The sequence below is a fragment of the Mercurialis annua genome, linkage group LG1-X, assembly GCF_937616625.2.
Source record: "Mercurialis annua linkage group LG1-X, ddMerAnnu1.2, whole genome shotgun sequence".
NCBI classification, from domain to species: domain Eukaryota; kingdom Viridiplantae; phylum Streptophyta; class Magnoliopsida; order Malpighiales; family Euphorbiaceae; genus Mercurialis; species Mercurialis annua.
This window is the reverse complement of record NC_065570.1, coordinates 5833182-5853526: the sequence shown is the minus strand read 5'-3', so window position 1 is coordinate 5853526 and position 20345 is coordinate 5833182. Positions and strand designations below refer to the sequence as shown.

The 20345-nt window shown below is 33.6% G+C and overlaps 2 protein-coding genes across 4 annotated transcripts; one reads left to right on the top strand and one right to left on the bottom strand.

Annotated features, from left to right (window-relative positions):
- Positions 1-354: 354 nt before the first annotated feature.
- LOC126665215 (uncharacterized) lies at positions 355-3712 on the top strand. Its single transcript, XM_050357937.2, has 2 exons — positions 355-738; positions 1397-3712. Exon 2 carries the CDS (start codon positions 1397-1399, stop codon positions 3062-3064), a length of 1668 nt encoding a protein of 555 aa, XP_050213894.1. The 5' UTR covers positions 355-738; the 3' UTR covers positions 3065-3712.
- Positions 3713-4645: 933 nt separating this feature from the next.
- On the bottom strand, positions 4646-8596 carry LOC126665389 (protein PIN-LIKES 6). Of its 3 annotated transcripts, none has more exons than XM_050358174.2 (12): positions 8488-8596; positions 8042-8154; positions 7655-7961; positions 7489-7568; positions 7269-7393; positions 6923-7044; positions 6285-6470; positions 5946-6020; positions 5663-5763; positions 5504-5556; positions 5132-5320; positions 4646-4945 (listed from the first exon to the last, which is right to left on the bottom strand). In XM_050358174.2, the coding sequence occupies exons 3-12, from the start codon at positions 7850-7852 to the stop codon at positions 4824-4826; spliced, it is 1251 nt and encodes a 416-aa protein (XP_050214131.1). In that variant the 5' UTR covers positions 7853-7961; positions 8042-8154; positions 8488-8596; the 3' UTR covers positions 4646-4823. The 3 variants fall into 3 exon arrangements, with proteins under 3 accessions (XP_050214131.1, XP_055961634.1, XP_050214129.1); XM_056105659.1 differs by having other exon boundaries at positions 7655-7901; XM_050358172.2 differs by having other exon boundaries at positions 8369-8490.
- Between the last annotated feature and the right edge of the window lie 11749 nt (positions 8597-20345).

Here is a 20345-nt window from a genome sequence, read left to right as displayed (position 1 = left end):
GAGGTATAACCTTCTAGTACGCTTATACAATAAAAAAAACCAACTGTTATCTCAAAAATACATAAAATAGATGTATAAAAGTTAATATAATAAAAAAATTATTATTTTTATTTAAAAGAGACCTGTTTAGGCTCGTGAGTCTCACGTTTTTTAGTACTTAATATTCGAACTCGACTCGAGATGAAGTTTGAGTAGCCCAAGCTCGAATTTTTCAAGCTTGTATGGAGTTTTTTCCGATTGGATCTCGAGTAGTTCACGAATAGCTCAATTCTCGTTAACACCCTTGTTCTAACCATCATTGTTCAAGCGCGTCCCAGACGCCAAAAGAAACATCAATAAGCCACTAAAAGCCATCTCAATGAGACGCTCCATTCCCTAATCTGGGCCAACAATCCCACGCTCAGAGGAGCGCGTGGAAACATCAAAATCATCTGGATTTCATAGATAGAGAATTTTCGGTCCTGGGTATCTTGATAAAGTCTCGTACTCTGCACACTGTACAAAATAAAACCATTGAACACGATGTTCATTAATAATACTAAATAATGTATAAATTTGCGGCGTTTTCTCACCAACCCATCTGCTGATTTAATTGTGTTTGTTGACATGTCAAGTCTTTAGCTTCTTAGATCGATCAATCTTCATTAATTTTTTTAGTGGGTTGTCGTTTGCTGTTTTCAAATTCCATTTTGGATTTGTAAAGATCGAAGCTTTTTCTACTTTGGAAGTGATTTTCTGGTATAATTTTTTACCCCTTAATCTTTGTGCTGTTTCTGATTGTTTAACTGTTCTTTTGTTGCCATCTAAGTACACTAGGTTTGGTTTGCTCTTTAAGTTGGGTGATGTTTTTATGTGAATTTGCTTGGATTGCATGTTAGGGATTAGAGGAGACACTGTTTGGGGAAATTAAGGTTGTTCACTTGATAAGATCTTTCTTTATTGAATTTTTAGTTGTCTGAACTGGTTTATAACATGTTTAGGTTTTGGAATGTTGTTGGGATGCAATTAAGAGCAAATGGTATTAGTTTAATGCTGCTCAAGAGATGATTAGATTAGTGGTTCTAACTTTAATTTGTTGAGAGACCTAGGTGTAGATTCTGCATGTTCATACTGACATTGGGCTTGGTTAAATTTACGATCATATTACTTTCGGGTATAGTTGTTTATTATCGACTTCCATGTAATGTAAAACTACGTCATGCCTAGCATTTTTATAGAATTACTTTGGAAATGACTGAGCGCGATGTAACTTAAACTGACTGTTAAGGTTTATTTGGTTGGTAGAAGTATCCAGCAGTTTTCATTCTCTTGATTGGTGCATTTTTATGCATTTATCTTAGCTTTGCAGCTTTTGCATTTCTCATTTTTCCACAAATTTATATACCTCTACTTTCAGATGGATGCTAATTCAAGAAGAAATTCACCAGATGATTTCATAATTCATGTGGATGATGGTTTAGCAGGTGACCCTTCTGTCCATCCAGCAGCATGTGTTATGTGCAGAAGAACTTTTTCACCTGATAGTAATGATCTTGAAACTATCAGCGTTTGTGGGGACTGTAAGTTTTTGCTTCTTGAAGACACGGGAGACTCCACACGTGATTCTGCCCGGAGAAGGAGAACTAGAGGAAGAAGAGCGTGGTATAATAGTTCTGAGTCTCTTGAAAATGTTTTTTCACAACAGTTGTCACATATGATGAATCTAGCGAGGCACAACCAATCCGTTGTATCTGCGAATGAAAATCAATCTGTAGATGGAGATGCTTCTGTTAGGCTGTCACAACATGCTAGCTCCCGTACGACCCCAACTGGTTCTAGAAGATGGCGGCGGGTTTTCTCAGATACTGAAAGTGAGAGTTTTGATGTTTCGGATTCTCTTTATGGAGAGAATGAAACAACTCCCAGTTCCAATTGGTTAAGGGGATATCACGGCGAAAGCGATACTATTTCTTTTAGCGCATATGGGGGGGACTCTGATGTATCTGTTGATGGACGTAGTTTTCTTGATACAGATATGTTCTTTCAACCAGGTGAGGGAAGCAATCTTGATAGTGACACCGACATTGATCCAATGCATGCTGGTCTCAACCAGTGGGACTCGGATGATGAAGACGAGGTGGAAGAAGATGATGATGATGGTGAATGGGAAGAAGTTGGCATTGAGGAAGACCCGGATGAATCAGGAGAAACAGGTCCTCGACTTCAAAACTTTTCAATTTCAAGTCCAAATGATGGTAGTCGCTCCATTAATTGGCGCCGACAATTTGATTCTCCTGAATTTGAGGGCCTAATTGATTGGAGAATCAGGCAAGGTAGACGAACATTTACCAGAAACATCTTGGCTGACTTGGAAGAATCAGATATGCCACAATACATGGGTGATTCCCGGGATTATCTCGATGCAAGAGGCTTTGAAGAATTTCTTGAACACCTTGTTGACACCGACAGCTCTAGAAGAGGAGCACCTCCTGCAGCTGCATCCTTTATGAACAGCCTACCTCGTCTGATCATTAATGAAGAACATGAGAAACAAGATGGTTTAGCTTGTGCAATTTGCAAGGATGTTCTATCTATTGGCACGGAAGTTAACCAACTTCCTTGTTTTCATCTATACCACCCTGATTGTATTCTGCCGTGGTTGAGCACTCGAAATTCGTGTCCTCTCTGTAGGTTTGAGCTACCGACTGGTGACAAAGATTACGAGGAAGGTAAGAGAAGCAGTAGCAATAGACTTGGAATACAAGAAATTCAGCAGCACGATGAAAGTGAGGATAGTTCCTCGGATGACTCCGATGAGGCTGAAGCTCATGAAATTGACCAAGGCGGAATAGATCAGAGAGAGCTTCTAGCTGTGGACCCGGCTGTCAGATGTTCTGGAAGAGAAGGCGGTGGAAGGAGATGGCTTTTTCTTGCTGCTGCCCCTATTGTCGGTCTTGTGGGCATTGTGCTTGTGTATTGGTTAGGAAATCCTCACCAGAGAGGGGCTCATCATATTTATGCTCCCCACTCTTCCGTACCGAGCCAAAGGGGTAACAGAAGCCGTAGATGGTGGTCTCTTTTCTAAGTAACTGCACGCTTGACTTACAGCAGACCTAACCCTAACAATTGGCACCAAATATGACACCCCCGGAAAGAAGAGTGCCAATGAACAGTTTTTAGAGACAAAAACTCTTAGAACCCTCTCAAGCAGTTTCACATCTACAAATATATAAGAATTTCTTGAAATCTGAGAAGTATTATAGGGCCAGGGGCCTAGCGCCTTTCTCGGATTAGCCATCTAAATTACATAAACCCGCCAGTTCTCTGGGAGTTAAACTAAGGTTTCTGCATTTTAGCTTTTGAAGGCCTTTAAAGCTTATTTCTTCTGCTATTGCCATTTCCTGGGTGAATGGCTTGATTTAACTACGATGGATCCAATTTCGGACCATAATATGCATATTATTCGTGCTATTGTGGTTCCTCGGAATATTGGACCCCTCTATTGGGATGGAGAGGGAGTTGGATTGCTATCTCAATTTTTTTTCTGGTTTGTTTTTGTGTGGGTGAGATCATGATCATGGATAAACAAAATGTATTTGCAGCTTGTACAGAAGTTATGCTTAACTTGCCACTTTTTTTTGTAAATAGATAATTAGCAACTGGATTGCATGAGGCTGTTTGAGGTGTAACCAAGATGAGTTAAATCGACATGAAAAGTATTCAAAATCGATCATACTAGTCGAGTCAAGATCAAATTATAACTTCTCAAAACAATGGCTTAAAATCATTCATTGTTCCTTATTTTAGGGCCTTCTGATCACTAAAATTTATAAATTTCATTTCCGATCACAAATTTTTTATATCTTTGATTTCAAAATCACGAAAGTTTTTTGTCTAAAAAATGACTAAAATATAATCAACCTGTAATAAAAAGAAAATCTAAACCAATCCAACCCAACACAATCAAACCTAAAACTACCTAATCAAATCTAAAACCATCTAACCAAACTTAAAATCGACACCACCCATCCGCCGCCACACACCCACCAAAAACTACCACCGCTACCTCTGGTATCCATCATTGTCCGAATTTTTTTCGGTCACCTAGCGTCTCTCACTTGAGATGACGAACCTTCGTCTTCTTAGGTGAAAAGACGAACTAAGCTAGTTAGTCTTCTCAACTGAACTCGTCTTCTCAGACGGATTTAAAAAGACGAGCCAGCAGGTGGGTGGATTGGCAGTGGGTGGAGCGACGGTGGGTGGGCGAGGCGGCGACGGTGGGTGGTGGGAGTTGGGTTGAGTGGGCGAATGTTAGAAAATTGGTGGGTAATTTTAGATTTGGTTGGTTTTGATTTGGTTTGATTTTCTATTTTTTAATTAGAGGTATTTTAGTCATTTTTTTTGCAAAAGGACTTTCGCAATTTTGCAATTAAAGATCAGGAGGGTGTTATGATCGAAAACGAAATTTTAGAAACTTTAGTGATTGGAGAGCCTAAAGTCGGGGACGGTGGGTGATTTTAAACCCGAAACAATTATCAATAGATTCATTACTGCAAGCTTTATTTTATATTAAAGCTTAATTTTAATTTTAATATAACTAATCAGAGTCGAGTCATTCTAGATCTTTAATTATTCTACCGAATCCAAGCTCAAAAGCTCATAAGAATTGCAGTGACGGGGCAGCTTACTACATTATATACTTGTAAAAGACATCCGGTGTAAAAGAACTCTACAATGTCTAGCGACTACAATTGACAAAGCTCTCTCTGAAGAAGCTTTTGAATTTGTACGCTAACCTATTGAACTATTAACACTAGCAGTCTAATAAAGGGGCTGCTTCTGTTTCAGAATAGTATGTTGAGATAAAGAACCACCCATGCCGCCATTGAAAATATGGCAAAAATGTGAACCCAGAACAGCACCGCAGCAGCCTCTCTTCCACAACCTCTCAGACTGGCCACCGCACCTGAAGTCGGAAATAACTTAGTATGCTGATTCTAAAAGTTGCGAGATGCTAAAAACTAACAATGAAAGTACTAACTGATTTTGAGTATATCATATCGCTGGGGGTATACATTTGATCCACCAAAACTGAATCAATATTTGTTATTTGAAAATGTAGAAATATGTTTCTGTACTAAGAGGATCTCACCTGCAAGAACGGATGTAGGCATCGAATGCTGAAGAAGTAGGACAAAACGGAACATTTTATCACCAGGAGGGAGGAAGCCAAGCTTATCAGCCAACATAACAATTCCAAGTCCAGCAGGAGGCACCAAGAGTAACCGAGCAAAAATAATTGCAGCCGTTGTCCGTAAACCAAGTTTAGAACTTCCTGGTCCTGTAAGCAAAACAAAGAAATGTGAGACTGAATTTTATTATATAACTTCAACGAAAAGGTTATAGAAAGTTTTTCTTCGAAGCTTGTGCTCATATTAACAAGGCTAAGTACATGCTTTGCATATAGCCAATAAGACAACAGCCAAAAAACATGGAGAGATGTTATGAGAAAGATTAACATTACCATCCACGAGATTGCCTCCTAATGCCAACAAAATACACGGAATCATGGCCTCCCTACAATTACAAACAATGAAAATGAAGATTACAACTAAAAAATTGAGTAAGCAAAATCATAATTAAGCATATGTTCCGTAATCTGTAAAAGTATAACTAAACATACCCAAGGATGTTGCAGCTATCAGTAAAAAAGTAAAGTGGAGCGTCAGTTGTAAATATCAATCGCTTAAAAAATGGTACTGCACCAAGGAACATGGCTAGCATCTGCAACCGAAAAAATTATTAGATAAATGCATTGACCTTGTCAAAAACATCCAGAATGCTAAATTTCATAATAAGATTTCATAGCAACACTTGAGAGTTCACAATTAAAAAGAGTACAATCTCAGGAGCATAGTCCGGCTCTTCAAATCAGAGGCAACACCTTTGCAGAATCAGAAACTTACAGATGCAATAATTGGAGGTTGGAGGATTTGCTTGAGCTTGAACTTCTCATATATAAATACAAAAAATTCTTTTAACTGCAAGTAGCAAGAGATATAAATGAAACGACAGTATAGACGAGAATATAAACATTATATTAAGCCCCAATAATTAGTGAATAAATCCCAAAGAATAATGCATAAGAAGAAGTTTCAGTTCTGGTTCTGTATTGAATTGTTTAAATCATGGTACAGCATTATGTGTGACAAACAAAAGCTCTTGCACATGCTGGGAAAACACTGCTGCATTGTTCACGGATAATAGACATATGTATATAATTCATATGCGTAATTGATTCTCACCTTTCCTTGCTTTGAAACATCAGAATCTGTTGATAGATTCTCATTGGTAAGCAACGGAACCTGCTCCGGAACACCATCTTTTGGAGGGTTCTTGATAGGTTGATTTCCATCCTCAATGTCAAAGGAACCTTCAGAAGGAGGTGCCAACATATGAAATACATATGTGTATAGGATGATTGCACCAACCTGGCACACATAAACAAAAATCTATCAACCCAATGTTTCATATGAGATTATGCGTGGAGAAATAAAATGAATTCTAAACTTATAGCATGCAAGGGACTGGACATGTAAAACAGACTTAATTAGCATTCAATTCTATTATTTTATAAGGTGCATCTACATGTTTCTTTCTGAGATACAGCACATGATTTTTTATTTACAATACATCTGTAGAGGGTATATAGCATAGAAGATTAAACATCTTTGATGCTCTCATTTCAACTTTAAGTACATCTTTTCAAAGAAAGATAGGCAATATAAGAGAACATTTGAATTGATATAGAAGAGATCCCAAACAGAAATAAAAGGAAAAACCGAGGATCTCTAAGCACATATGCTTATTTATGAGAGAATGTCCCATGAACAATTCCAATGCACAGGCATTAATAATGCAGTTAAAGATGTTGAAGACCGACCCACTGGCCAAACGAGATATAAGCAGTCCCATCTGTGCTACATTTTTCTGAGTCGCCAAAGGGGTTAGATGGATCTCTACATAATGCCGCAATCAGTACAAGTGGCACATTCCCAATGTTCCCTGCACCGAAAGTTAATACCGTTATAAATCAAGAGTGTGAAAAGGCGTAAATACTACAACCTTAGACGCATAAAGCCAAGGACACACGAGTTTGGTATGCAGTCATTTAAAATTCCAAATAATTCATATTTTCAGCAGAGTTTTACTTCACAAACTGCAAAGCCTTACACAGCCAATTGGCATAAACAAAATTTACGATGAGAATTTCACATGTGCTAGCTCACCTATTCCAATTTGTACAATTGTTAACTTGAAAAAAGGGTATGGAGGCCGAACGACATTAGCTACAAGAAATCCTATTATTGAACCGGATATGGAGCCCAAAACAACATTCACAGGTATAAACCACCTGAAAAACAAGAAAACTTTCTTACTCTTGAAATCTATTAGCATTTGGTAGCAACAAAAGTAGAAGACATACTAGATCTTATGGTTAGTATTTACCACTGTATCATCTTCTGCAAAGTAACAGCTTGTCCAAGTTGAGAGAAAATCAAACAAGGAAGCAAAAGGGAAAAAACCAACTGCATAACAAGGTCAATAAATTACTTCGAAAACCCGATTTAAAGGGTAAAGAAAACTTCAACAGATTAAAAAATAAACTAATTACCCCATTTAATAACTTTCTTCCATTGGCAGGCAAGATATTAACATACTTAGAGGCCATAAGAAACCCCAAAAAACACATTGTAAAGACTTTAGCTATAGGTAAAACCGCAATCCGGATAGTGCCGATCAAAGATTCTCCGGCAACTTCATTGTCCATGGATACTACTGCACTTAAAAACCTTTGCACTGTGTGTGCCATCGTTACTGTACTTAAAAAATCCCCAATCTTCCACACATTCAATTCAAGTCTGCATCAAACCAGCCGAAGAATCTCAAATATTATATCAAATTTTTATATATAAATATCCCTGCCATAAACAAAACAATCATTAATTAATAAACTCTGCCAGATTTAGTTAATTTAGCTACTCTAAAAGCAGAAATTTACCAAAATTAAAGAGGATGAAGTAAATCCAAAGCTTTTAATAATTAAATTGAAATAATTGAAAATCTCTTGTCTTTTACTGTCTCACTTTCCGATCAAAAAGCTCTTCTTTTCCTCTGCGAAAACAAAAACAAAACCATTATTACATCATATATCATGTTAAACTGACAATTTTAAACGAATAACAATTCTCCAAACTATAAAACAGTTTAAAAATTAAAACTAACTAATCAGAAACAAAATAGAATTAGAATTTTTTTAAAAAAAACGAACTGACTACAATTTTCTTTAAATCACAGATTATGAGAAAGAAATCGAATCAAAATTCACCTTTTGGAATTACTTTGTACAGTTGAAGATGAAAAATGAGCTTTAATAATAATAATTAAGTAATGTAATTAATTAAGAAACAGGGAGAAGAGAGGAGAAAGAGAGAGAGAATTAAATACGTTAAGAGTAAGATTTAAAGGAATGGAAAGGGAAGAAGCGTTAGCTTGTCTTCTTCTTTATTCTGTCTTCCGAGTCCCACGTTGTCTGTTAAACTCTTTAACAACGAACGAGGTTCAGATAGTTTAGTATGTTAATTATAATAAATTCTAATTTTAAGTAGTTTATTCTCATAAATATACTATAATTATTTTCTAATTAATATTTTCTGTAATTTTTTCTTTTTGACGCTTTTCAGTTTTCAGTTGAACAAATAGTACGTGGAGGAGCTTCACCGTACTTGCTTAACAATTTTCTTTTCCCTTTCTTCTTCGTGTGTATTTAAATAATATATTCCGCAAAATTATTTTTATTTAGTGGAGTTATTTATGCTTTTACTTTTTTTTAATACCGTGTGGATTTAGCTTTATTCGTCTCTATTTGCCATTGGATTCGACCAAATTGACGGTGATGTTAAAAAACAAAGGGTAATCTACATAATCTTCTAAAAGCGTTATAGTGTTATTTCATCATTTTAATTTTGATAAAAATCTTCTAAAATAACGTTTTTAAAATTTCTTCATAACTCAAAATAAAAGAACAAAAGAGAATATTATTCTTAATATATGTCAACATCTCATTAATTTATATTTAAATTAATAATTTTTTTTCTAAAAATAATAATACATAAATATTTAACCAAAGGAATGACCATCCTCCGAAAATAATGAGTCACTTCCACGAGAACCAATATAAAAAGTGAACTTAACGGCTACTATATGAGCCATCTAATAACACATTCATTTAACAAATTTAAACAAAACAAAAAGAACAATTTTATTAAACGAACCATAGCGAAGATAATCAATTCAAATTAAAATTGGCTTAATATATAGTTTGACTCTTAAACTTATATCCCTTTACCTATCTAATATTCAAATTTAACGTTTAACCTATCAAACCTCAGAACTTGCTAAATAATCCCTTTTGACCTAAATTTGATAATTTTATTACCATTTAACCTCTCCCCGTCCACATGACTTTGGTGTTTATGTTCAAAACAAAACTGGCGCGTCAGAGCAGGTGATCAAAATTTAGGTGGGCAAAACAAAATGGCATAATATATCGTTTGACATTTGAATTTGTATTCATTTACCTATATGACTCCTAAGTTTTTTGTATAATCAATCAAACGATGTATTAAGCCTTATAAATTTGGTGACGTGGCGAATGAGCGGGCAGCCCAGTCAAAGATCTTTCGCCACGTCATTGCGTTTGAGACTCTTAGGGATTAACAATGATTATTTAACAAATTAAGACCGAACGTTAAGTTTAGAGATTAGATGGGTAAAAGGATACAAGTTCAGAGGTCAAACTATATATTAAGCCAATTAAAATTAGAGAAACACATACCTTTAGCATCTTTTAAAATATTTTAACCATTACATGTTTATTCCTTTGCTAAACCAAACTTTCTAATATGGCAATGAATACTAACCGTGGAGTTGTCCAACCAAAATAAAGAAAGTACAGATTATTTAGGGGATCCATCTTTTAGAAATATATGTCCAAAAAACTAAAACAAAAAAAACTTTAGAAAGTAATAATTTTAAAATAAATATTAATTACGATATTTATAGTGATTTGTATTCATCCATAAAGGGGAAACGAGAAAGAAAGATGTTTAGAAAATAATGTATAGAAATGAAACAAAATGCATGAAATAAAAAACAAAAAGAAATCGAAATTAATCATAAATAAAAATAAAATGACCTTAATTAATAAAAAAGAACAATTACCTTAATTAACATAAGTTGGCGATGACTTTGAGAAAATGGATGAACTCTAGTTCTACTTGAGGAGGGCAGTGATGAAGAACTCCTGAACGTAAATCTAATCCAGACAAAAATACATTGTGTGAAAATCGAGATGCGAGAATTCAATTTCTTTTTTTCTTTTTTTTTGAGAATTCAATTTCAAGAGCAGCCAAATGGTAAGCAGTTTTTCAACATAATGTTTGTATGCCTCTGTATATTGCACGGAAATAAAAACAATGAAATAAGAAATATTGATATAGAAAATAGTAGAAATATAGAATTCGACAAATATACATAAAAAATAAGTGTGGTCCTCATTCCTGAGTTGCTGCCTCCTAAAGATGATATATTGTCATCGTTATGAATTTCTCCAATCCTATATAAATTATAATCCGAACTTTTCATGCATGAGTGTTTTGGTTGGTCGTGATATTTTAAAATATGGTATTGGTCGAAAGATTGAAAATGGCAATTCAATTGACATTTGAAAAATACATTGGCTTTTGGATGTTCATAATATTCTTATAACCACTCATATCCCATATTGTAATATGTTTTGGTTAAACAATTTTTTCTTCCCAATAGTATTCTATTGGAATATATCTCCTTCTCCTATTATGATTAAAGGTTTATATCCTTAGAAGTTCTTATTTGATTAGAACTATTCTAGTTGTATATATATATATATATATATATATATATATATATGCTTGTAATCAACCTATCATCATTCGATTCAATAATATATTTTCTCTTCTCTAATTATTTCACATACTCAAAATGTGTCTTTGATTGAGAATCTCTTTACCGAGAGAGATTGCGCTTGGATTTCCCCCCGTTTGTCTGACGGTGGGTGAGATTGAGTCTCATACCATTATTTGTTTCTACTTTTCTCAAAGTTATTGGCTTTCCTTTTGGAAATGATATGATACAAGGGTCTCTAGTTTTTAGTATTTTATTTTGTATTCTGAATAAGCTTTGTATTTGCATCTGAAAATTTTGGATTTATAGATATACGGTTTTGTGGGACCATATCAATGAATCTCCTTCAAAAATAATTATACAACGGAACAGTTATGGTACGTCATTCGTGAAACAAACCAATAAGACATTTCACTACTAGAAAACAACCATTTAGCGACAGATTTTTCCGCCGCTAAATGGCCAAAATCTGTCGCTAAACATGTTTAGCGACAGATTTGCAACAGAAATAGTTCGTTGTTACGGCTTTTGTCGCGGATTCAAATCCGTCGCTAATTTTAATTTAAAATAAAATCGTAAAATCAAATTTTATTTAATCAATCACCCACCCGCGCCCTCTGTCATTCACCCGCCCGCGACAGATAATCCAACGGCACTTACCTGTTGATTTTCGCAAACTTCCCAAAAGGTCTCATCCTTCATATTGCTCCCACTCAAGGCTCTTTAACCTTGTAGGTCTTCCGCGCGTAGCTCCACCTTAACGAACACACATTCTTGTTATATATCTATGTATATTATACATAAATGTAATTAAAAAGAACTGATAGTTGCTTCCATAATTAAATTTTGCCCTCTAAGATAAGTTTTTTTATAATTAATAATTTTTAAAAATAATTATATACTTTAAATAAATAAATAATCTTTAATTATTATTTCATAAATAATTAAGTTACATTGAAATAATATTAAATTTAATTAAAAAAATCAATATCTATTTTTTTAATAAATACTATTTTAAATAATATCTTTTAATAATTTTTTAATATTTTTTTGACAGGGCAAAGTAGCGGCGGATTTAAAATCCGTCGCAAAAGGCGTAATTAGCGATGGATTTTAAAATCCGTTGCTAATTGCGGCAAAAAAATAGGCGGGGGCTTCCCCGCCAAGATTTAGCGACAGAAAATAATTGGCGGAAGTACTCCCGTCAACTTTAGCGACATATTTAATTTAAATGAGTGGTTAGCGACAGAAATTGTATCTGTCACTAAAATTCGTCGCAAAAACGCTGTTTTTTAGCAGTGTTTGCCATGTTGGCGTATTTATTTCTGTTGCAACTCATTAGGTTGTTGTAAAAATGACGTATCACTACCACCGCATGAGATAAATACCCATTCTTCAGTTGTCATTAATTAGGCCCCGATTTCCTTCCAATATGATGAGGTTGATGTCTGTTATACCTTCCTCCAACAGTCTTACAACGGTAAATATTTCCTGAAACCACTGTTGGGAAAGTTGATTTGTTTTGTGTGATGTGAAGAATATAAATTAATTTTAACTCTTTTGGGTTACTTCTTGTAAAGAGTTAAACACTTTGTGAGTTTTTTTTATAAGGGTATATTTACTGGAGATGTTCTCGATTTGGTGATTCTCCATCAATTTTATACTCCTTTTGATGATTAGTGGATGACTCGATTCTTTCCCTCGTAAATGTACCCTTTAATGCCGAATCATATAATTTTCTTTGTATTATTTATTTATTTTGCTATATTATTATTTGTTATTAACCATAATTAAATACCTACCGAATGGTTTTGATTCCATTGTGCATACCAGTCCAGTTACGAACCGGTCACGGCAATTAGTACCAAATATTCAACAATCGATCATATCTATGTTACAACACTATATATACATTGTATTAATTGAGTCCTTAAACTATGATTTATATACATTGTGTCCTTACAATTTTAACTCTACCGACATTCGAATCTTCCATCACAACAAATATTAACAATGCCAATCAAATAAAATTATTACAGAATAACTTTTTTTTTCCAGTCGCATTAACAGCGTGTGGAGTACACACATTTTATTTCCATGACTGATGACCTAAGGTCTACAAAATTATAAATATAGGGATTCAATATTGATAAATAATAATAGAGAAACCTAATTCAAAAAAGTATAATAGTGTAAGGATTTAAAAAGAAAATTTAAAACATTATTGATTGAAAAGAGAGTTTTACTTCCCCGGTAGATCAAAAAGTTAATATTATTTCTATTACTTTTTGAATGAAACTGAAAACTATAGTTGTCAATAATATTAAAATCAGACTATTACTATATCATAAAAGTGTTTTCAGGAATAGTACTACAATTACTAATAATCTATCTATATTTTTATATAATATTTATTATTAGAGGGGAGATGATATTGTGTTTATATGAAATAAGAAAAAACAAATTGATGATGTTATGTCAATTATTTTATTATACATGTTGGTCAATTTAACGGTTGCTAAACAATTTGTCTTTTTATGCTAATGTATTAGAAGATTCCTCGACACATTGACATATGGTTATGCACAAAGACTGCAAAGTGGAACTGAAATTATTAACTTACACAATTAATATATTTAATTTGATGTGATTTGATTTAAATTTTTAATTGGTTTTAGTTTGATTCATTTTTTATAGTAAATCTTTTAAATATAAAATACATTTAAAAACTGAACTAAACTGAGAAATCAATCAAATTTGACTATTTTGCTTGAATTTAAATTTTTTAATTTAAACTAATTAAATTCAATTAAAAATTAAAAAATAATAATTATAAACAATAATTTAATCACAAAAAAATAAGTTAATTAAAAAGTATAATATTAAAAATGAAATCTACGAAAATAATTGTGTCAATTATTGACCATAGTACAAACAACATCTGATGCCCAAATTAAAAAAAAAATGTCTCGCCTTAAGTGTTGTGCTGTCTCCACTATTAGGATGCTGCAATCATTTTAGTTGAAATTATTTGATTCGTATTTGCATATCAAATTAAAATGGGTCATCTCATTATATTATCAAACGTGTATCGTTTTCGGTCGGTATAGCTTAATTTTTGAAAATCGACAGAATTATTTCATTTAATACATTCGTTATTTTTTATAATCGTTTTTAAATTGAACCGAATTTTTACCAACTTACCATCCACGTTATTAATTGCTGACGTGGCAACATCCTCTCATCCGATCAAACCTATAAGGCTATAATAACCAAACCAAACTCAAACTAAATTTCTAAACTAAATAATTAATGTTATTATTATAAATTTTGCATATGTTAAAAAAATTATTGATATTTTCTAATTAACTAATTACAAATTTCAATAAATTAATTAAACCGAATTTTATTTCGAAATAAAATCATTCAGAAATTTTTATTTCTACCGCCGATTTTTCGCACTCCGGCCATTACTAACGAAAAGCCACCGTCGTTCGTCTTCTACAAGATGAACCCATATCTGTTCATCTTCTCCAATGAAGATGACGAACAATGATCTCTTCGTCTTTTCCGACAAACATATCTAGGTTCGTCTTCTCCGAGACGAACCCAGATCTGAATTTGTCTTGAAAAAGATAAACGACAGTGGCTTTTCGCCAGAATGGTGACCAGAGTGGTGGTTGGAGTGCGAAAAGCCGGCGGCGGGAGTGAAAATTTCGGAAAAAAATCTATTTCGGGAAAAAAATGTTTTAATTAAATTAATTGAAATTTATAATTAGTTAATTAGAAAATATTTAAAAAAATAATATATATAAAATTTATAATAATAAAATTAATTAATTTGATTTGAAGATTTGGTTTGAGTTTGGTTTGACTATCATGAGTTTGATTGGATTAGGAGGCGTTGCAACATCAGTAATTTGTTGACTTGACAGTGACGTGGATGCCAAGTTGGCAAAAATTTGGTTCGATTTAAAAAATGGCTACAAAAGGTAACGAATATGCTAAAATAATTAATCCTGCTAATTTTCAAAAATTTGACTATAACCGATAAAAGCGATACATGTTTGGTATTTTAATGGGATTAATCCAATTAAAATACTCTATCCCTTCCATTTTAAAAAAATATTGTCGTGTTTCACTTAAAAAATATATTAGTACATTTTACCAGTATAATTTTTCTTTTCAACTTTTTATCTCAATTGTTGAACATCGTATACAGATAAGGTCAAATGACCAAAAAAAGCCAAATCTTTTATGAAAGTTTCACAAAAGTCCAAATCTTGCAATTTTATCAGATTTGTCCTGAAAAACATGTTTTCATTTCAATAATGTCCAACTATGTCATTTTGCTTATTTGACGCCTACATGACGCTGATGTGGCATATGCCACACATCAGCGCCACATAAGAAAAATTGTATAGCTGGACAAAATTGAAACGAAAGCATGTGTTTTAGGACAAATTGGGTAAAATTGAAAGGTGCAGACTTTTGTTAAACTTTTATGAAATGTTTGGCCTTTTTTAGTTATTTGGATGTAACACCCCGTATTTTTTCGGCTTGTTACGCTGAATTTTCTGATGTGTTTTGAGTAAACTTTGGTAAGTTGGTTTCCAAAAAATCTTGAATTGGTATTCTTAGACCTTGTATTGATGTTAGATCTTATTTTCGACTTGATTTAGGATTGGTTCAGATTGGTTTTTGAATTGTGACACCTTAATTGATCCTCGTTTTGTATCTTGTATGTTTCACATGTGTCGTACGGGTATTCGATGTTGATTTGATTCGTTTCCGGTTAATTATAGTAGATGTGTTTGTGCACTTTTCAAATCTGTTATGCTTTAGTAAAACACACATATCTCTTAATTGCACCGTCGGATCGGGCCGCCGTTCGGATATGTTGTTTTTAAGAGGATTTTATAAAATCTGGTTGGTTAAGATCGGTTTTGGATGTCGCGGGCGCAACCTACATGTCACGGGAGCGACGAGGGCGATGTTAGGTTTTGCGAAGTCTATAAATAGACCCCTAACTCGACCTAGTCCGCCTCCTTTCGACTCCTAAACCCTAAAAACGATTTGATACACTTAAAATTCTATATTTCTTCATTCTAACTAATCCGAGTGTGATTCTATTCGATTAGAACGTGGTCTTATATTTGATTCGCAAGATCTATGCATTTTCTACGTTCGTGTTCTTCGCGAGTGCTTGGTTATTCGAAGTGGTTTTGGTCCAGACTTATTGTCTCTGAATTTTTGCATTTCTTACCATCTCAAATAATATTCTTTGGTAATCTCTACGCTCTCATTGATTGTTGATTTCAACTTTGGTGTTTTTGATGCGTAGGAATCACTTTTTAGGGTTTTTGATGCATTGATTGTTGCTATTGATTGTTGATTGTTTATCTACTGATCCATATGATTAAGACAATTATTTTAATATGTTTAATCTGATCTTAATTGATTTGAAAACAAAATTGGGTAATTAAACAACAATTTGGTGAATTCTAGATTTATATAAAATTTATTCTTTTAGCGATTGATTCGAATGATTGAATATGAATTATCTAAGTTGTTATGAGTTTATATATCTATAGCTACTGATTTAAAGAGTTTTTCTTTAAAAGAAGAATTTAAATTAAATTGGCTTTTGAAATCTCTACGATTTGCGAAATTGACATATAGTGGTTTGGTTTGGTATTGCTTGGTTGGACCCATTTTGGGCTAAATGCTACAAATACTTAATTTGACTAGTTTTGGTAAGGAACATTTTGATTGTTTCAAATCGTTTGGTCATGGCACGTGATGTTCTAAATATTGTTATTAAATATGAAAGGACTATTATTTTAGGTTTTTGACCTATTTTAGTATGTTGTCCTTGAGGATTTTTATCGAACACCTTGTGTGAATGTTGTTATACGTTGGTTGGTTAAGTCTTATTGAGTTCCGTTATTTTCAAATGATCATTTGATTTATCAAAGAGCTTTCTGGATATTAAACTTTAGTTTATACTTTGGCTTATACTTTGGAAAACGTTGGGTCGGGTTAGACTTGGATCGCCCGACATGTGAGGTTGAACTTGATAGTTATGATAACTTGGTTGACTCGCTACTTTGGTATTTTAAACTCGGTTTCATGATTTTAACTACGTTATTTGAAATGATTTTCCGGATTATATTTGTAAAGTGGGAACTCAATAGTACTTAACTTGTTGTATGACATTGGTTGAGTATGTATGATTACTCTACATTGGTTTATGCTTTGGCATTTTCGCTAAATATGTGTAGTTACATATTGATGGTGTGTACTTTGAATTGGTTGATATCTGTGCTAGTCCTATGTGGTGTCTAGTACTCTATAGAGTTAGGAAATGATATTAATTATGTTTTATGCCTTGTTCATATACCCGTCGACTGCTCGTGCTTCGGAGTCGAAACATGTTTCGCAAGCAGTGATCTTATATTTACTATTTACCGATTTATTAAATAAATTATTATTTTATTATATATATATATATATATATATATATATATTATACGTATATTTCGAACTGTTTTTATCATTATGACCTTTAGTTGGAACATGTTACCTAATGAGCATTATTAGGACTGCGTGCGCAACAGTATTGATCTGAGTAAGGTATATTGTGAATTGAGGTAAATCGGTGGAAGCCTAGCTCACGGGACCCGGTAGAGTAACTCGGTGTAGTTCAGCTCTCGGGACTCTGATTATGGATTAAGTGTGGTCGGTGGTAACTCGGTGTAGCTCAGCTCTCGAGACCATGCCTTTTGGATTAAAGTATATAAACTAGAATATTTATGGTTTAGGGTTTCAACTATTAATCGTAATGTTTATATTAAATATTTTTAACCATTTTAAAGGTTTTCAACTCAATAAATGTAAATAGTGGTATGAACTCATCTCAGTATATCTGATCCCGTTGTTTTTCCCATTTCCAGGATTTCATTTTAAGCGTGTCGGTGACCTCCATCTTTGTTGATTTCTTCGGAGGTTTATTTTTGGTTTAAAATAAAGATGTAAAACTTATTTAAAACTCTTAGACCGCAATAGTAATAGTTATGTCATTATATTAGACTGTTATTGCCAGATCGGTTCGACTGTTGTTTATGCATATGTTGGCATGTATTACTTTAGATTCAGATCATTTATATAATTGGCATGTTGTTGGAGTCTCGGTTGCCCTCGAACATTAGTTTTGTGCAGGTTTAATTGTATTGTGTGGTTATCCGCGAGACTAGTTACGGGTTTCGGTACAACCATACTCATACCCTAGGGCCTGTCCACTGATTCCTTCTGTGTTTTCTTGATCTTTGGGGTTTCTTCCTTCGTTTTCTCCTCATTGCCTGGGGTGACTGGGAGGTGGAATCATGAACCGACTCCTTTTCAAATTTATACTCTCTACGTGTGCGTTTATAGAATTCCTAGCTTCTTCTGCAATTTTATCCAAGTTGGCTTGGAATGTTTACAACATTTTTTTTCAGCATATGGTGGTATATTTCTAAGAAAACTACATTTTGAGTTGGTTTATCAGTTCCATCCGTAGTAGGGAAAATAATTAGGTTGGCTCCTCTAATCTGCTGTGTTTGGTATTGTAACATTGAATTTAGGGGATCCAAACGTTAATACCCTACTGCGGTTGTGTTCACCCCGATGACGTTAGTAGTATCGACGCTGATGACATCAAAGGTGGTGGAGGTCCAGTATTCAGACCTTGAGGAGGCGTATGATCCAAATTCTTTAGATCCATTGGTTGACTGTTCTTGAGATTTAATCCGTCAGAATTCGTTCATTCAATGAATTTGTTTAAGTTTAGAAAAAGCTCCTTTGATTTTTGAAGTTTTCAATCTATTCCCACAGACAGCGCCAATTTATGGAGTCTACCTTCTCGATGGAGCTCAACCTGCAAAAGAGAGTAGATGATTTATCGGACGGTGGTTGTCCGATTAGCGGTCCGATACTTAAGTTAGTATTGAGTTTAAGGGAGTATTGTTATATTGAATATAATCATGTTATAGGCATACCTCAAATCCTTTATATAGTGAGCATGATGAATACTTTTTAGAATTCGAATAGGAAAGAGATTCCTATTTAGTTGTATTAATTTGAACAGAAAAATGATTCCTTATTCAACAAGAGTCCTATTTAAGAAGGTCCAAATAGAATTATCTTCCAAGATAAGAATACGTTTCAAAATAGGAAAGTGATTCTACAAAATCTGATCTTTTAAAATCTTTATCTTGTTTTCTGTGTAATCAGATCCGCTGACGACACGCATTGGATATGTTTCAGAGTTTTACCGGATCCTAAAGGATTCAGCCTCTTCTTGGAATTCGGGAGAATCCTCTTCAATAGTCTTTAGCCATGGCGATTCTTAAAGGACTCGGATGTCGCTAGCTTTGGGCGAGTCCTTGGATTCACTCTATTGAGCTGATCCAGTACGAATCTGTTCATTATATTTATTCTATAGTTTGGTTTTCATCCATAATTATCATAATTTACTCTAATTAGTCATAATTACATATATATTAATTATCATTATTAAACTCTCATTAAAAAAATTAAACATATTCTATTTTTTCCTTCTTCTCTGTTTCAACCACCACCATCTCCGACCAAAACGAATGCCGTAAATCGATAATCCGTAATTTTTATTTTATTTTTTTTCGGTTCTCGCCTGAGGAGCAGTTGTTCCTCGTTTTTGCGAGGAGCAGCAGCAGATCTGATCCTCGCAAAACGAGAAGCTGGTGCTCCTCGTTTGAGAAGAGGAGCAACAACTCCTCCTCTCAGGTGAGGAGGAAAAGTTCCTCCTTGCATGAGACCGGATTTTTTAAAAAAGTTGAAAAAATTAAAAAACAATTACAATAACATTTCTATATTTTTAATAAATATTAATATGATATACAAAGTCTTAAAATTATATGGATTTAATTGTTACTTTAGATTATTAGATGTTAATTTAAAAAATAAAAAAATATTTAAAACTATTTTAAATTGTTTATTATAAAAATCACAAAGTGTGTCTAACTTTATAGAGTGAGTAGAGGAGGGTATTTTTGACTTGATCTTGACAAGTTTGGAATATAAACAATACAATTTTACTAATTTTGACCTATTTAAAACTGTAACACAGATTCAAGAGATAGAATGATCTTTTGTTTCTTTTACTATCTTTTGGTGTTATATTAGTTTACTAATAACTTTAAGTAGCTACTATTCTATAGAGGAGCAACTAAGTTTATGCAAAGTCATGGTTTTCTAGAGAGTGTAAAAAGGGCCCATTGCCATATTGATGGCCATGGAAATTGCCTTTATCCAACCCTAGAGTCTCCAAAATATTTAATCAC